Source organism: Glandiceps talaboti, chromosome 1 (genome assembly GCF_964340395.1).
Source record: "Glandiceps talaboti chromosome 1, keGlaTala1.1, whole genome shotgun sequence".
Taxonomy (NCBI): domain Eukaryota; kingdom Metazoa; phylum Hemichordata; class Enteropneusta; family Spengelidae; genus Glandiceps; species Glandiceps talaboti.
The window spans coordinates 10,783,802-10,804,139 of record NC_135549.1 but is presented as its reverse complement, the minus strand read 5'-3'; the positions used below and the strand labels follow the sequence as shown (position 1 = coordinate 10,804,139).

Genomic DNA, 20,338 nt, shown 5'->3' with positions numbered 1-20,338 from the left:
ATGAAATCAACACATTATGAAATGAACGATGCTTCTGTTGATAAATTTCATCTGTCAACACATATGTTACTTTTATATTGATGATCAAATCCATTTTAGAAATATTGACATTTTTATTGTTTATCGTATCACCATCTAATTTTGATAATTTTTCATTACTTAAGTAAGACCTTGAAAATACCTCGCTAGTAGTTACTTATACTGTGTAGCTATTCAGGATTAAAAATATGAATGATGCTTGACTTCATTCAACTCAAATCAGCATGTTGTGATTCAGGTTTAAAACCTGTAAAGTCTTTGAATAAAGGAATATTTTAAAACCTGACAAACTGAAAATGTATAATTTATAAATTCAAAGTAGTCATGAATACTTTAAAAAAAAACAATATAGCAGGAATAGTAAGAAGTGCAATAATGGAAAAAAATTGATAGAAATTAAATTGATAAATACCAATTATAACTTTCAATAATTAATTTGAGCTGTGTTTTTATTTTAACAAAATGTATACAGCGATATACTACATAACTGAGACTAACTGGGTGTTCTAGTGATAGTGTTTGTATAACCCATCATTATAGCTATAGTTAGTTGTCAATGTCAGGTATCACAGTGATATGTCACACACAGATCCTAACCTAACAGATCTCTAAATCCCCCGTAACTTACATGGTACTTATTTCTGTTATTTGATCTTTTTGTGTAAAAATAGACATTTGCAACGACATGTCAGTTTCTTTTTGAACTTTATTACCTGTATTGTGTAAGATTTCAATGTTTATTAATTATGTCCAAGCATTTCAAATGAAATAATGATAATTACAATCTAATTACATCAGTGAGTCATTTTGATGTACGTATTTCAAATTTATGAAATGTCAATCAAAATTTTCGGGGAAAAATTTGAGAATGTTTGAAAAGTTCAAGTTTGATTTTCTGATTGAGGTAGATTTTTTTTGTGAGACAGTATTATATGTATAAAAGTTCAGTTATCACTTGGATGATAATAATGGTGTTTAATAATTTATTACCATAGTTGTTAAACTAGATCATCAAATGAGATCTGTGTTTAATATGTTTCTAGTTCTTCACTTCACTCAGCAGCTTAGATCAACCAACACTCATTAAAGACAGCTAGAAAAGAAGCTTATGGTTCTGTCATAAATTGCAGATATTAAAAATTTAAAAATGAAAAGATTCCATTCAATTCATACTCAGTAGTAATATGGGGGACTAATAAAGACAAATATAACATTTTACAACCTTAGAACCACAAAAAACTTACTTTTTTCATTTTTTCCCCCAATTTTTGGAGAGTTAACATTTTCAATACATCATTCCCAACATATGCTAGCTTCCAAGATTGCATGCCAATTTCTAAGATTTTATGCCAGTTTCTACTGTTTCATGGCATTTTCCAAGGTAGGTGACACCTTGTCATCTTTGGACAAGTATTTTTCTTCAAACTGATATATCAGGTGTTCGTGATCATTTCCTACTCACCCCCTTATCTGTAGATGTATTTGTTTTCCGTCAGTCAGTCAGGCTGTCTCTCTGTCAATTCTTTGTTTTATCTCCAATGACAGATATAGCCATCTTAGTGTTTGTTTTTTACCTACATGTATGTGAATCAAATAACTAATGAGTCGTACTGTCATATATCAGAATGTATAGTTAAAATCAGTGTGATGTACAAGGAATGCCAATATGGATAAAAAGGAGCAGGTAATAAAAAAATGTAACCAGATCAAAATATTCTGTTTTAATATTAGATAGCAATTCATTTTAGGTTATTGTAAAGTAAACACTATCAGTGTCGTATTCTGCATGATCTTCAACTTGGCGGCTAGTTCATCTGATTTATGCATTGCGTGACAAGAAGTATACTGTTGCTAGGGGAAACTGGTATACTGTTGCTAGGGGAGACTGGTTTCACTTGGTGCATAGAGTACATAGTCACATTTCTAGCACCATATGAAATCAGTTTTTCACTGCATCAAAGTCATCATGTCAATCTCATGTCCAATGCAATAGACCAGTATCTCTATCAAAAGTGTAAATACATTACTAGATATTATACATCATGGAGGAAACCATTATGTAAATTTAAACAGAATTATATTCAGGAATCATGAAAGTGATGAAAAGTGTTATGCAGCTGCATGTATGAAATATTTCATCTACATAATAAAACAGAAAATGTAAGAAACGGAACATGTATGCTTATATTTTGTTTCAACTCTCAGTCTATAAACGTGTATTTACTACACACCACAACCAGTGGAGAAGTCTTCTATGCCACAACCCAACACATGCTGGCAATGCATCATAAATACTGAGTGACAAAATATACATTTTTTGTATCATGATTTCAACTCCTATGATAAAAAAAATACAGTCCTTAACATGAGGAATTATTAGTTTTATGAATATTTGTAATTTATATTATATCTGCATCTAAGATGTGATATATCGTACTCTGGTGAGGATGTTTTTAATCCCAGGTTGAAAAAGACCTAGAATTCATAGCAATTAAAATTAGATAAACAATAAAATATAATTATATATAATTTTGGCAAGATGATATTTATTTTTAGATAATCTATTTTATATACCGGTAGGAGTGATTACCATAGCCATGTAATAAACTATATGTATGTGCAATTTATGTAAGAGATGAAAGAAAAACAAAAAATGTCAGCCAGGTCAAATTGTTTCAAAGATGTAATTTGTATTATAATCTTTAATTAACCATTTGCTTTAATAGAAAAGGAAACTTTAGTCCATTCATCACAAAAAGAATTAAATTTACGAGAATAAATAGTTTGTGGTTGAAGACATACATTGTATCAGAAACCAGTTAGCGCTAGTACAGGTTATTTTATACTAGGTATATTGACATAATTTTATGAAAATATTACACTCTTGTTGATAAAACAAATGGATTCCTGGAACACTTTGGCAAATCTTTTCATACATCGATCAATCCGGATAATGTAGAAAGCAAGTGATGATTGTCAAATGTAACATGAAATGAAATGAAAAGATGTTAAATAAACAGTGTATGTATCACAAGCCACTCTCGTTGCTGCAATATGGCAGTGTATTGTTTGCTAACATCACAGTCTATCTAGGTGACAGTAGTTCATCTATCTGGGAACTGTGCATGTGGATGTAATCAACTTGGCTATCAATGCTTAGTATAAGAGTAAACATGATTATTCTAATGGAAATGCAGAACAGTGTTTTGTGAATGTCGCCAAGTCATAATAAGACTTTTATGACATACAAATAATAATCAATTTTCATTTCACATTTTATTGTCTTGTCCTGATATTGTTATAATATTTGAAATATTACACACTCATTTCCATCACCAGTTTATTGATAAAAACCTGCATGTTTCAGTATAGGATATCTGTGTTTATATTATGGCATACAGTTGTATAGACATTGATCATGTATGTTTAAAAATCACTATTAATGCACAATATTATAATGCTATAATACAGATAATAAATGTATTAATAGCCGACAATCTTCAGCTTTGTAACTTCACCAATGCATGTTTTTTTGTCATTTTCTTAGCATTTTCATTTTCACCTAATATTCACGGGCAAATGTTCCGACCTACTAATTACATTGTTGAATTAATATTTGCATGTATTTTCATAAAGTGTAATTTTTCAAAGAATTAACCGCATGATATATCCTCTGTTAGAAAATTGAATAAAAAACGTTCAGAAAATGTCAGTGGGACACTTGAAAATTTAGAAATTGCTGTGTATGCCCATTATTTTTGGATTGAAACTTACACTTTCCACTTTAAGTAATTTCCCACAATCATGTAATGGCATCTTGATACTTGTGTTACCTTGGTAACTGCTGTGATACTGATCTCCCATCATGCATCACTTTTTTTCTCTATTTATCTGACAACCCACAGGATTTAGAATCTAACGTAAGTTTTTTTTTATCACTCAGTGTTCTGACAATGTAATCATATGTGTATCAGTCAGTAATCGTAGTTCTTTATGTGTGAAAACTTAGAGAGCGCACAGATGTTCTCTTTATGTTTTTTTTGTGCTTTGACAATATGTCATGCATGTGCAGTGTTTTTGTTGTGTTTTGCTGCTTTTAATATCTTTGACAAAAGGGTAATATGGATGTGATGATGGCTAATTATGCGCGACATATTTCTATTCTAAATGGTGACTTGATATCAATTGACTAAATTTGGATAAAACAGTAACTTATTGAATATAATCTGCAACAAATTTACTACATAAATGCACTCATCTCAACTACTTTCCAACCAAATCTTTAGCCTAGAAGATTGTTAAGCTGAATGTAAATGTACAATAACTAGATAAATCTCTACATGTTTCTCTAAGTTACAAAGCAAGTTTTCCGCAAGGTGAATCATTATATTTGTTCAATTAAAATAATTTATCAAGTCACTGTATGTACTCAACCTGATAAAAAATCTGGTGTTTAGGTTAGCTAGTTTTGTCTATGTGGCCATAAAGATGAAAACATTGACATGTAATACAAACAACTATCAAACAGGAAATAAAAGTTAATAAGTAAGATGGCGGTGAAGAACTAGCCAACATCAGATTTTAATCAGATTACTATATAAGATTTACATTCATGTTACCCTTTCAGTTATATGCCATATATTAATCTTGTTGTTAATATATTGTAAATTTCAGCAACCTTCAAACCCAAAAATTGAAACTCCCACATTTATTCCCAACTTCATTTACAACCAAAAACATACTGATTTATACCTGTACATTTACAACCAAATACCCACTGACCTATCCAAATTTGTACCTGTAAATTTACAACCAAACACCCACTGACCTATCCAAATTTGTACCTGTAAATTTACAACTAAATACCCACTGACCTATCCAAATTTGTAACCGTAAATTTACAACCAAATACCCACTGACCTATCCAAATTTGTACCTGTAAATTTACAACCAAATACCCACTGACTTATCCAAATTTATACCTCTACATTTACAATGAAATTCCCATTGACTAATATCCCATACATTCATTAACAAAACTCAAATCATATAAAACATGCCATACCTTACAGTGCCCTCAGCTACTTATCCTGCAAACATAATCAAATCAATTTTCATAGAAATATGACCAAATTGCTGATAGTACCATTATACAAGGAATTTAAATTTTAAATTTATGTTTTATAATGTGGATATGTTCTGTACGACTTTGTTTGATAAATATTGTATAAAGAAGATCTTGTTCTTAGTTGCCATCTCAACTGTGCAGTAATTCAACATAGATAAAATACTTTTAATTTGTGTTGATTTTGTTTTTTTATGTTTTCTATAAAAAGTATTCAAATATTTTTTGTGATAGACATGTCTTCTGTAAAGTATACAAATTTTATTTGTCCTGTGTTGATAAACATATTAAAATGTGTGTACCTATTAAAGAATAACGAATAAATCAACATGAATAATTAATGAATATTCATGTCATATTTAAATATTCATGAGTATGATTTATGTTTGTTTGTTGTTTCATTCCTATTCTGATAGGCAAGGGAAGCAGAAAGGCAGAAGAAACTTGCCAAAGAAGAAGAACTAGTACAGATATGTAAGGAATCTTTAGGTAAGAATTATGTCATGTCTTGATCTTACATGTAAACACTATATAGTTGTAATTATTGTCAGAGAAACGCTACTGTTATAAAATGTTGTCAAGTGCCGCCCCATACCATGACAGGTGAGTGTTCTGTGACCTTAGCCTATCCTTTACCTTTATACAGTCACTGAAGAGATATCGTCAAACAGTCAATTTATGGTACAAAATCAGTCAAAATTGCTATATTTTCATCTTGTTATATTTCCTGATAAGTGGAATTCCTTGAGACAAAGTTCCTTGAGATATATGAACTAGGTTTGGTTGTAAAGTCCGTTTCCAAGTAAACATGGCTATGCATACAAGGTGATGTAATGTCAGCTTTCATGTAGAATCAGATACAGTCACATTCAGAACTTTGATTCTACCATGACAACAGATGTGTTCTTTTGGTTTGAGGAGGATGTGGAGAAGGAATGGGAATGGCCATTTGAATATTTGTTGAATGATAGGTTCAAAGTTGAACTTATTTGTCAAAATACCAGTAGTGATACCATGACAACAGGACAAACAACATGCAAGGCAGTGATTGTCAAATTCTTATATTGTGCCTTATTAATGTCTTTCCGTGCTTTCCTTTCTGTTTAATTTCATTCTGGAACCAACAATTTTAGGAGGGTGTGGATTGAAGTTCTTCGAAAGATTTTAGTTTTGGCAAAATTTCTCAGAGTAAACATTACTATAGTGTAGCTGTGGCTCAGAAGGAGATCTTCAGATTCATAGCCATGGACAGCCTAATTAGACTAACATTACTGTTGTTGACATAGTAACTACCAGGATATAATCAGATTTACAATTCAATTCAGGATTTCAATACAGCCTAGAATCCAAGCTTTCACGGAGGAGATAGTATCTCATTCACAGTAAAGAAAAAAGATAATGTCATATATAACATTGGTTCACACCTATGTAATGTTAATTTGAAAGTTTCTGTACCTTCTGAAATGTTAGCATTGGAATTCCATCAAGGGTATGATGACAACATATAAGATTTGTGGTATTTAGTAGATCACAAGTTACTAAATTATCAGCTGTACTTTGCTGACATGTCATTTACTAAATGTGTCATACTCAAATAGTGGAATATGCAGTGTGTAAAGGTCAGAGGTCAAATTGATTTACAGCTTTGAGTCAGAGGTCAACACAACCGCAAGCTACAATGTCATGTTTTCTATGTTTGAGCTGCCTACACATTTGAATGTCTGAATAAAGAGTGTGTATGATGTATTCTTTTGTAGAATTGTAATGGACTTTAAATTGTTTTGTTAACAAAGTGGTGACAAGTTATATTTGAGGTAACTTTGTAGTGATGTATTGGACATCCAATCTTTCTTGTTATTGGACAAATTATCTAAGACCAGTCCACCTAAGAAGTGTGAAATATACATGCTGTCTATACCATTGAGGATATAAACATGCAGTTAAGTGGTAGTTGAAAGATTGTACAACACTATTAGAGTCCATTAGTAAGGTACAGTCTATGATCAATCATTCAACTTTGTTACATTGTATCACAAAGTATATACTTGTTTACAATAAATCATTTAAAGATGTGACACTTTGTAACAAATTATAATGTAACTAATTGTCAATAGTTACAAAGTAACCATGAGATAACCTTTCATTAACACTGCTTATTTTGTATTTTATCTCTGTAGATTCTGACAGACAGAAGAAAGCAGCAAGGAAGGCACATCATCAGGCTCAACAAGATCACAAAGGCACATCTGAATCACAGAGTGGTGTGTTAGAGACCGATCACTTTCTAGCCAACAGACCTCTAAGTGCCATTCAGAGCCGTTCTGGGGACGGTGAGTCGCAGGTATCAACCTATACTTCTCTAGTGAGCGGTTATGCTGATTTCTCTCGTGAAGATACACAAGCAAGTATGTTGTCAGAAGGTGAGGTGACAGAGCATGTGCTGGATGAATTACCAGAACATAAAGCAGAGTTGTACCGACTATTTGGTGCCAAACAGGCCAACTACTTTCTATTTCCTAGGATTGAACCTATCAAAAAGAAGAAAATACGAGTTAACCCAGCTCTCAGAAGACATGGAGGTGAGTTATACGGCTGTGTTGGCTGCATGATAAAATAGGATAGTGTTTGGGGGGGTCATGTGTTGATTATACTCTATTGAATAGTGCAAGGGGTTGATGATAGCAGGTTATAACTCTCCATGTGTAGTGAAGCATAAACTCAGTCAGGTTCATGCTGTCATATATTGATATTCCCTTCGAATACTATAGTCAGAAAATACTTGAAACAGTTGCCAATATTATAGCTGAATCCTGTGACGCATGAGTGCCGGTGTGGCGTACTTGGAGTATTTGATCATTATTAAGTGTTTGTGGTGTACTCTGTGGCTGTACTTTATGAGGTGAAACGAGTGAAAGTACAGCTGAACACACTGCAAACATGAGCACAAACACCTTGAATACCCAACACCTGTACTCACATGTCAAAAGGTTAAGTCATTATTATCACATCATGGTGTAATTTCAAAACAACACATTTTGTAAAAATGGAATGATGTGTTGTCATGATTTGAGTGCATCATGGAATACTCACATACTCATTTGAATAATATAAATGTCATAATTTTTTCAGTATTTAATACAGTGCAGTGCAAGTAGCAATAGTATAATACACTCACTTCAAAGCAAGTATTCACAGCTACATACACAATTCTAGTAGTTATTGGTTAAGTTATGTAGGTGAATAATGTTAGTTGTGTCAGTGGATTCATCGTTAATACGAGTATTGAATTTTACATAGGAAAATGTCTACAGTACTCAGATTATGTAAGAAATTGAATATGCAATACATGTATAGAGATAGATAAAACTTAAGAAGATCAATAGAAAGAAATTCTTGTAAAAAAATGTAGACACGTTTCTGTCAGAAAAAAAAGGAAGCTAGTCTTCGAAGTTATATGTTTTGTAGTTGACTGTAAAATATACTTTTTACTACTAGTACATCAATACTTTTTTGTACCTATATAATGTTGTCTAAGTCTGAATCATTTTTTCTTCATCTTTTTTGTCACAAGTGTTTTTAACACTATTTATTCCATGTTTGTCAGTGTTTAATGTGCTGTAAATCTGAATCTATCATTATTTTCTTCTTATCTGAATGTCATCATACAAGAGATGAGACATTGTAATTCATCTCTAGTCTACACCAGGTAGTTCTCTGTGATTTGTGCATGATATAAACTTTTTTGTGTGAAATGTCTTGATTTTTAAAATTTTTTTTGCATGGTTGGTTTCGATATTTTGTGACTATTTTTCCTCCCATATTGTTTCATTTTATAGCATATTGTATGGATTGAATTCCTGAACACTTTTCAAATTTCACTACATTTTCAATTTTATATTTTACCTGTATGATTGATTTATTCGGATGCAGTCATTTTTTTTTTAAATTGATTTTGTGTATTGCAAAAGTTATGTGTTGTTACTTTGAAACCAATAATTGAAAAATATGTTTGTGTGGTATAACAGCTCATTAATGATCACTTGCCCAGTATCAGTATTAAAATGTCACCTTTCACAACAACCATAAATAAAAGTTGTATGAAAGACAGAACTTTATTCCTTCTCACCTGCATGTCTTTTGTGAATCAATACTTACACAGAAAATATAAGAAAGATAAATTAACATGGTTATCGCATGGCTGTTATTATAAGGTGTATACTTTGATTTGTTAACAGGGAGATCTGGTGCTGATACACTATGGTCAGTGCTGAGGTCACAATCTACAGTCAAACTAATGAGGGCTGATTCTAAGATTCCTGCTGAACTCAAAGATGCCTATGGGGCCTTTGTCAGAGAATGTCTTACCAGACACAAGACAGTTGCCAAAAGAAGTTTCTACAGTGAAACAGAGGTATGTATGTTCTATCATCTGAATTTTAGTCAATTCACATCGGTTAGTCTTGAAGTACACTATGTATACAATGTGTGTGATGTATTACAGTGTATACACTATATATGAGTATTCTTAGTTTACACATAGACCCTATGGTTTAAAATGTTAGTACATGTTGTATACGATGTATTCTTGGTATAAGCTTATGTGTGTATGTATACAGTGTGTATTATACATTCCTGATGTACTAAGTGTGCATACAGTGTACATGATGTATTCTTTAAGTGTACAGAGTGTATATATTGTACATGCAGTATTCTAAATGCACAGGGTACATGTGTTTATATAGTGATATGATATATTCTTGGTGTACAAAGTGTGTATAAAGAATGTATGGTGTATTCTCAGTGTAAAGAGTGCTATGCAGTGTGTGTGTGTGTGTGTGTGTGTGTGTGTGTGTGTGTGTGTGTGTGTGTGTTAGAGAGAGAGAGATAATCTTGGCATACAATGTATGCAGTCTTTACTATACTTGGTGTTCAGAGTCACTCTGTGTATAGTATGTATTCATGGTGTACAAACTCAAATGAATTCAAAATTGTGGTCACTCGTGCTCCAGTGCTTGTTTTGATGTAAATAGACTTTGTGTGTGACTTATATTTGTTAAAACCCACTAACCACAATTTGAAATGTATTTTTACTTTAGTTCTTGAGAAAATATATTGAAACAGCTGATTTAGAATAATTTCAAGTATTTAAATGCCAATGTGATATAATGGATTGGGTAATTAATGTAAGAGTACATATACTAATGTTCTTAGACGTTTCAACACCAGAAATGTATACCCCATAGTATAAAAGTAGATACTTGCATTTTGCAGTCATACAGTCACTTTTGTATGAAAAATTTATGAAAAATTATAACTGTGCAAACTCTTGTTACGATTAGACCATTACTGGTAGTGTGTTTTAGTTTAACAACACAATTTTGGTAAATTAATGATGAAACAAGAAATATATATCATATATTTATATCATAAATCAGTCTACTGAATGTTGTTAAGGATTTAGTAAAAAAGTGTCTGAGCTCTCAGTGGGAAAATATCTTGAATAATACTTCAAATTTTTGAAATGTTGTTTGTGGTTTTGTTGTTGTCAAATGTTGATTCTGGTTTTTAACAGCTAAAGTTATTGTTGTTTTTTACCGACAATACTCACACTGTTGTGTAATAAAGTCCATTTAGGAAAGAATGCATCCCCAGGGCAGACTTTCATAATATTAAACTATTTCAAATATTTTGGGAACTATTGGTATGTCATATATATATGTAAATCGTACGAGACCATTGTTGACTTTAATACAGTCACTGAGTCAGTCCTTTGGTTCAAGACCAATGGATTCTCTATCGGATCAACAGTTTTGTCAAGTTGCCAGTCCTTGTGATGACGAGAATTAGTAAGGAGCTTGGCTAGAGAACTTTCGCAATCTCTAAAATTCTACAATAGAAATACTGTACAACTTAGAGAGATCAACTTTAACTAGATATGAACAGATCTTAGAAAATATTGTTATAATTTCCAGTAATATCCCTGACTTTATATTGAATGAAGTATTCTTGTATCTTTAAACTCCTATGTCCATTATTATCAGCGTAAGCTTACTTTGGTAAACTTTAAGAATTCTGTCTTTTCATTTTCTGGAAACCAGTGACTTTCTGGTAGTAACCAATATAACACATTACCATGACAACTGATTCATCTTATATTTGACCTGACAGGTTCCAGAGTCAGAGAAGATCCAAGACAGTAGTTACAAGGAGAGGGTGAAGGAAATGAAACACAAAATCGAGGTTATGTTCAGATCAGCACAACTCAATGAAGATAAGACGTCCATTTTACTGTTTAACAACCCACCGCCAGATTTCAATGATTTGGAGGGACAGGAAGGACCATTCCGATATCATCCATCATGGATACCAGATGAGGTGAGAAAAGATGAGGATTTCATAGAAAAGGAGAGGGAAAGAGGAATGTTTTTGACTCTGAACGGAAACTGTCAGACTAACTTAGATTTTCTGTAATTGACCTTACTCAGAGTGAAATCTGGACTTTTTGTTCAACACACATATTCTGTTTAAGTGCATAAATGGACTGGTGCCCAAATTCCCACGAAACCGTTTACCAAATATTTGTATCCTACTAAGATTTCATGTACCCCCTGTACTAGATCAGATATGTTGATTGTATGCCACAAATAAACAAAACAGGTTAGTACATTATCCCCCAGACCCTTGACATCCGCTCTTTTTATGCAGAATGGAATAATCTTTTATAGATAGCAATCATTTGGACTGTACCATTGTGTATGAAAAGACAGGGGTAGTGCATTGAATGCTCATAGAAGAGGGTTTAAATAGTTCTTCTTTCTGGATGTCATTTCAAGCATGACAAAGGTCCTTACTTCTGGTATTTGGAATGTTCACCGTGATGTGGGTGTGTTGTAAGTGTGATTTACTCAACCGTGGTATGAGTTATATTATGTGAAATACCATAGGGGCATTTATACCTACCTTTTCATTTCAATGGCCATGCTACATGCAGCACTTTATTTTCAAGGGGAAGGAATATTGTGGTACTTTGTCTTATATGACACAAATATATATTATTAAAATTTTGATGGTGGTTATGTTGTAGTGTCGATAGAGCTATTGAAACTATACTGACTATAAAGCTCTGATGCACAGACTCACTGACAAGCTAGATTCTACTACAGTCACTCAGACATGAACAAAAAACAACATCACCATTCATAGCAGAATGTGTCGACAGGGTAACTGATACTCCATGTACAAATAGAGATAACTGGTATTAATATTATAATTCATATAATTTTTTTTCAAAAAGTGCTTGACATCAGATGGATACAAGGAACATATAGTGGGTTAATACAGGAAGATGTCGACACACCCTAATCTACACGACATGATCAGGGAGGGAGGGAGGAAGAGGCTGAGGATGGAGGAGGGCTTATTTGACAACCCAATGATTTGATTGATATATATATATATATATGCAGTTACAGTAGACATCCTAGGAATAGACTCACCTCAATCCATCTCCCAAAGATGGTTATTGTAAACTCAATTTTGATGTGAAATTACATTATACAGGGTATGTGATGTACAACTAAATTTGAAAAATTTGCTGTAAAACTGAGTATCTAATCATTTTATTGTAGGAGGAGGAAGAGGAAGCTGATTATAAAAAGTGGTTGAAGACAAGAGCAGTGGATTGGCCAATCATGGAAGGAGAGGAAAAGGTGAAAGAAGACACTCCACGTACAGAGAAGAGTAATGGTAGCAAGAGTAAGAAATCGTCATCACAACCAGAATCTACAAAGGCAGACGGTTCTGATGCAGAGTCAGAAGACTCTGATGATTGGTTGATTAACATGATGATTAACAAACCAGAAGAAGAAGTCGCAGAAGAAAAACCAAAGGAAAAACCACCTCCAAAGTTAGTCTTTCTTACAGAAAACATGTGTAGATCAGCTGGACGATTTCGACAAAGAATGGCTGAGAAGCAGAAGAAGAGAGATGCTCTTTTAGAGCCGTATCAACCCCAAGAAGCTGAACCAGAGGAGACAAAACCGAATCCTGTTCCGACCATCAAGGCAATGTCAGCAGTAGATAGAAGGAAAGTACTACCACCACTACAGTCTCAAGGTTAGTTATTGTGTTCTGCCAGACTTTGGTATTCCCACCTGTCTCCTCAAAACTTAGTAGTGTCTCATGGCCACTTCCAGTCTTTGTCTCTTTTTAAATAGGTCTGAGTCCTGAGTAACCACATGGCTAATTTGCATGACAATCATATATTATAATGCAAAATAATCAATGTTTATAGCAGTGAAATGCTAAGATGGAATTTGCCTTACGTGACCTTGCTAAACATGAAGTTTGTGTCTTGGACTATAATACTCTGATCATTTAACCTTTCCTAATTTGTAATCAAACACAAAATATATCTGTGTTTATTTCTTCTTAGTTAGTAATTGTCAAGTGACTATGTCTTTTTCAAAGAGCAACTTTTGAATACGATTAGGTAATCCCACTTGATTTGATGTAAAATAGAAAATTCTCCCCTGAGTAAAAGAAAGGAAATTAAGTAAAAAGGCTGTATATGTGTGCGTAGATTGTTATGATGTCATATAACTCAGAGAGGATTTTTTTTTATCTCCTAAGTGATGTACATCATTTCAAAATGTTTTTTGTTTTAATGCAAATTATAATAAACTGGAAATGTGTTTGATGAATCAATAATTTCATCAAATAACAATGTCTTCTAGCTATTAAGGCCTAACAAAAAAAAAATTGGGTGCTTCCGATTACGCTCAATTTTAGAATAGGTCTGTGAGTGTCAGTTCAGATAGTTATGTTTTCTGTTGTTTTCCATATGGTCACTGTGTTATTGGTTTCTTCCAATCAGATGTACAGCCATTACAGATTGGAAGAACAGTTTTATATTGTCTTTTTAAGTTGATGTCTGTTTCCGCATCCACTGTTTCTCGCAAGACTTCACACTTTTCGGGATTTTATTTTATTTTTTCTTTGAATACGTAAAAAAGGTCGGGTAACTGGAACCAAACAATTTTTTTTAAGGCCTTGTTAGTATTAATAGTAACAAGATACATCAAATTGTTTGTATATTGGTGCTGAAATGACAGAAAGAAAATAAAAAATAAATAAACTGGTGAAATATGAGACCAAGTAAGCTGACTGAAGTCTTAGATGACACTTTATGTCATCATCATTTTATATATACTCAGTATTGAAACTTTGACTGATGGCCATCTTTCCTGTACATACAGGTAATACACCAAGATCTACAAGGTCAAAAACAGCGCCCCCAACGGCAGATGTACCAAGTCCCAGCACCACAGCAAGATCATCCGGTATGAAAAAGACATCAGGATGGCAGCCATTAACACTTCATGCATTGACTGACTACAAACCAGAAATGCCAGTACAAGGTGATGGAGAATTCAAACATGGACAAGGGGAGTTCTGGAAACCTATTCTTAGTTGAGCAGAGTCAATGAAATTATTCAAATATCTACACAGATATTTTCAATTTACGGAATATTTACTTACAATGTAACTTGGGAGATGTAGTGTCACACATAACATTTTATTTTTCTAAATGCTTGTATTTGCTGTAACCTTTTTTTTTTTAAATTATCAAATTTACTAATCTTTCATTTACCTAATCTTGTAAACCGACATGCATTGGAATACAGTAACACTGACATGAACCTTCAACTCTGACCTTTGACATTACATTAAACTAACAGATTAACACTTTGCATTAGTTTTGTGAAGTGAACATTCATTTTCTATTATCAAAAGTAGTTTTAGTCCATCACTTTTGTGGAGACCTTCTTCAGAACAATTTACTTCTGTGGAAAAGATCAGTGCGTTGTAACTTTTATGCGCAAACACTATAAGATATGTAAATATTTCTAAGAGATATTTTCCATTATCGAGTTTGATATGTACCATTGCACATTAAGAGCAGTAAATAGTAATGCAGTATTATTCCGTCCCTGAATATGTACAATAATTGCATAGAATTTACAAAATGTATAGATCAGTTCAAATTTTCAAGCTATGTATTTTTTGTATTTATATTTTTAGAAACTCATCAAGAATTAAAGAAACTAACTTCTCATACTATGCTATTTTTTGATGAACATATTACTTTGTACATTGTTATTTTTGTAAAATGATAACAGCATTCCATTTTTTTCTGATTGATATTTGAGTGTACATAATTTTCTAACCGATGTGGTGCTAAACTTTCTGACTTGTAAAATTTACAATTTTCCTGAAAAAAAAGAAGAGGAAAAGATGCTGATGCATAAAACATGTTTGAGGTGTGTCTTCAGCTATGAAGTATTCAGAATATCACAAAAACATTACACTAATATTTTACCTGACACAATTATTACATTTTGCTGTTTGCCAATAACCATGGCAACAAAATATGGAAAAAAAACAGAAAGGTGTTACATCGGCATTCTGGTGACCAGAAATTGTAATGAGAGTCATTTTATAGGACAGAATTCGTTCATTTTGTAGTTTGCCAATCACCTCAGGTTGTTAACAAGTCAAGCAGAAAAGTATCGTGTAACTGAGATGTTGATATAATGGACTGAAAATGTCAAAAATGTTAGAAAACCTAACGAGTTCTAAAAAAGCCAACATTTTATCATGGCAAAGATAGAATTGGCATTTTCCAATTTTTTTCCCATTTTAATGTGAAGACTAGTTTTTATCAATCAAGGTCACCAAATTGTACAATTTCACAAATAATAATGCCATTACGGCAAATTCTAATAATAATGATGAAAAAGTGATGTCGGATTGACACTGTAAATTTACCTGATATCAAACAATGACTGATTACTATTAAAAGTAAATAGTTTGCAGTGATCTTGGTTTTCTTGCTTACTTTAATGTAATTAACAGAAAAATGAAAAGAAAGCGCTGTCAGGATTTCTGACATTTTGATAAAAGAAAGAAAATACATAATTTGCATTGAAACATGTGACTTGGTACATTAACGCAACCACAGTCAAACACTTAAAAGCTCAGACTGCAGCTTTTGTATACAATACTTTAGAACTTAATTAAAATGCAAATATCAGATTGCAATTCCATTAGCAGTTTCCAAGGCAACGATCATGTAATTGATACTTCACTGTTGCTAAATAAAATTACTGCATTGCATGCACACGATATAATATTAGTGTGTGTTACTTTATTGTACTCAATTATAGAGTCCTGTGTGTGTATGTGTGTGTGTGTTTATTACATTTTGTCAAAACCTTCCTCGAGTAAAGCGCTCCGGTAGGGTTAAGTTTCATTGCATTCAATTTGTAAATTGTACAAACATTTGACACAGAGATAGGTTTGAAGTCATGCGACAAACATTTCAATATGTGACATATTCCATGTTATCAACATAATCTGTAGCCTAGCCTAGGTAGGTATTATAATGCAACCAATTAGCATACTGTATTTGGGCAATCAACATAATCTGTAACATAGGTAGTTATTATAATACAACCACTCAGCATACTGTATTTGTGCTATCAACATATTCTGTAGCCTAGGTAGTTATTATAATGCAACCAATTAGCATACTGTATTTGTGAAATAAACATAAACTGTAGCCTAGCCTAGGTAGTTGTTTTAATGCAACCACTCAGCATACTGTATTTGTGAAATCAACATAAACTGTAACCTAGGTAGTTATTATAATGCAACCACTCAGCATACTGTATTTGTGAAATCAACATAAACAGTAGCCTAGGTAGTTATTATAATGCAACCACTCAGCATACTGTATTTGTGCAATCAACATAAACAGTAGCCTAGGTAGTTATTATAATGCAACCAATTAGCATACTGTATTTGTGAAATAAACATAAACTGTAGCCTAGCCTAGGTAGTTGTTTTAATGCAACCACTCAGCATACTGTATTTGTGCAATCAACATATTCTGTAGCCTAGGTAGTTATTATAATGCAACCAATTAGCATACTGTATTTGTGAAATCAACATAAACAGTAGCCTAGGTAGTTATTATAATGCAACCAATTAGCATACTGTATTTGTGAAATCAACATAAACAGTAGCCTAGGTAGTTATTATAATGCAACCACTCAGCATACTGTATTTGTGCAATCAACATAAACTGTAGCCTAGCCTAGGTAGTTATTATAATGCAACCACTCAGCATACTGTATTTGTGCAATCAACATAAACTGTAGCCTAGGTAGTTATTATAATGCAACCAATTAGCATACTGTATTTGTGCTATCAACATAAACTGTAACCTAGGTAGTTATTATAATGCAACCACTCAGCATACTGTATTTGGGCAATCAATATAAACAGTAGCCTAGGTAGTTATTATAATGCAACCACTCAGCATACTGTATTTGTGCAATCAACATATTCTGTAGCCTAGGTAGTTATTATAATACAACCACTCAGCATACTGTATTTGTGCAATCAACATAATCTGTAGCCTAGGTAGTTATTATAATACAACCACTCAGCATACTGTATTTGTGCAATCAACATAAACAGTAGCCTAGGTAGTTATTATAATGCAACCAATTAGCATACTGTATTTGTGAAATAAACATAAACTGTAGCCTAGCCTAGGTAGTTGTTTTAATGCAACCACTCAGCATACTGTATTTGTGCAATCAACATATTCTGTAGCCTAGGTAGTTATTATAATGCAACCAATTAGCATACTGTATTTGTGAAATCAACATAATCTGTAGCCTAGCCTAGGTAGGTATTATAATGCAACCACTCAGCATACTGTATTTGTGCAATCAACATAAACAGTAGCCTAGGTAGTTATTATAATGCAACCAATTAGCATACTGTATTTGTGCAATCAACATAAACAGTAGCCTAGGTAGCTATTATAATGCAACCACTCAGCATACTGTATTTGTGAAATCAACATAATCTGTAACCTAGGTAGTTATTATAATACAACCACTCAGCATACTGTATTTGTGCAATCAACATAAACAGTAGCCTAGGTAGTTATTATAATGCAACCACTCAGCATACTGTATTTGTGCAATCAACATAAACAGTAGCCTAGGTAGTTATTATAATGCAACCAATTAGCATACCTTATTTGTGCAATCAACATAAACTGTAACCTAAGTAGGTATTATAATGCAACCAATTAGCATACTGTATTTGGGCAATCAACATAATCTGTAGCCTAGCCTAGGTAGGTATTATAATGCAACCACTCAGCATACTGTATTTGTGCAATCAACATAATCTGTAGCCTAGCCTAGGTAGTTGTTTTAATGCAACCTCCCAGCATACTGTATTTGTGAAATCAACATAATCTGTAGCCTAGGTAGTTATTATAATGCAACCAATTAGCATACTGTATTTGTGAAATCAACATAAACTGTAACCTAGGTAGTTATTATAATGCAACCACTCAGCATACTGTATTTGTGAAATCAACATAAACTGTAACCTAGGTAGTTATTATAATGCAACCACTCAGCATACTGTATTTGTGAAATCAACATAAACAGTAGCCTAGGTAGTTATTATAATGCAACCAATTAGCATACTGTATTTGGGCAATCAACATAATCTGTAGCCTAGCCTAGGTAGGTATTATAATGCAACCACTCAGCATACTGTATTTGTGCAATCAACATAAACAGTAGCCTAGGTAGTTATTATAATGCAACCAATTAGCATACTGTATTTGTGAAATCAACATAAACAGTAGCCTAGGTAGTTATTATAATGCAACCACTCAGCATACTGTATTTGTGCAATCAACATAAACTGTAGCCTAGCCTAGGTAGTTATTATAATGCAACCACTCAGCATACTGTATTTGTGCAATCAACATAAACTGTAGCCTAGGTAGTTATTATAATGCAACCAATTAGCATACTGTATTTGTGCTATCAACATAAACTGTAACCTAGGTAGTTATTATAATGCAACCACTCAGCATACTGTATTTGGGCAATCAATATAAACAGTAGCCTAGGTAGTTATTATAATGCAACCACTCAGCATACTGTATTTGTGCAATCAACATATTCTGTAGCCTAGGTAGTTATTATAATACAACCACTCAGCATACTGTATTTGTGCAATCAACATAATCTGTAGCCTAGGTAGTTATTATAATACAACCACTCAGCATACTGTATTTGTGCTATCAACATATTCTGTAACATAGGTAGTTATTATAATGCAACCAATTAGCATACTGTATTTGTGAAATCAACATAATCTGTAGCCTAGCCTAGGTAGGTATTATAATGCAACCACTCAGCATACTGTATTTGTGCAATCAACATAAACAGTAGCCTAGGTAGTTATTATAATGCAACCAATTAGCATACTGTATTTGTGAAATCAACATAATCTGTAGCCTAGGTAGTTATTATAATGCAACCACTCAGCATACTGTATTTGTGAAATCAACATAAACTGTAACCTAGGTAGTTATTATAATGCAACCACTCAGCATACTGTATTTGTGAAATCAACATAAACAGTAGCCTAGGTAGTTATTATAATGCAACCACTCAGCATACTGTATTTGTGAAATCAACATAAACAGTAGCCTAGGTAGGTATTATAATGCAACCACTCAGCATACTGTATTTGTGAAATCAACATAAACAGTAGCCTAGGTAGTTATTATAATGCAACCACTCAGCATACTGTATTTGTGCAATCAACATAAACAGTAGCCTAGGTAGCTATTATAATGCAACCACTCAGCATACTGTATTTGTGAAATCAACATAATCTGTAACCTAGGTAGTTATTATAATACAACCACTCAGCATACTGTATTTGTGCAATCAACATAAACTGTAGCCTAGCCTAGGTAGTTGTTTTAATGCAACCACTCAGCATACTGTATTTGTGAAATCAACATAAACTGTAACCTAGGTAGTTATTATAATGCAACCACTCAGCATACTGTATTTGTGCAATCAACATAAACAGTAGCCTAGGTAGTTATTATAATGCAACCACTCAGCATACTGTATTTGTGCTATCAACATAATCTGTAGCCTAGGTAGTTATTATAATGCAACCACTCAGCATACTGTATTTGTGCAATAAACATAAACTGTAGCCTAGCCTAGGTAGTTGTTTTAATGCAACCACTCAGCATACTGTATTTCT

The 20,338-nt window shown here is 32.9% G+C and overlaps 1 protein-coding gene across 2 annotated transcripts in view; it reads left to right on the top strand.

The window, feature by feature from the left end:
- LOC144441486 (uncharacterized) overlaps positions 1-16,345 on the top strand; it is a 48,254-nt gene extending 31,909 nt beyond the window's left edge. Inside the window, exons 4-10 of one of the 2 annotated variants that reach the window (XM_078131071.1) lie at positions 3,945-3,959; positions 5,581-5,653; positions 7,342-7,743; positions 9,400-9,575; positions 11,333-11,539; positions 12,793-13,279; positions 14,422-16,345. In XM_078131071.1, the coding sequence (XP_077987197.1) occupies positions 3,945-3,959; positions 5,581-5,653; positions 7,342-7,743; positions 9,400-9,575; positions 11,333-11,539; positions 12,793-13,279; positions 14,422-14,639 (1,578 nt within the window). In that variant the 3' untranslated portion in view covers positions 14,640-16,345. The remainder of the gene's footprint in view (positions 1-3,944; positions 3,960-5,580; positions 5,654-7,341; positions 7,744-9,399; positions 9,576-11,332; positions 11,540-12,792; positions 13,280-14,421) is intronic. The other variant, XM_078131078.1, reaches the window with a different exon arrangement.
- Positions 16,346-20,338: the final 3,993 nt, after the last annotated feature.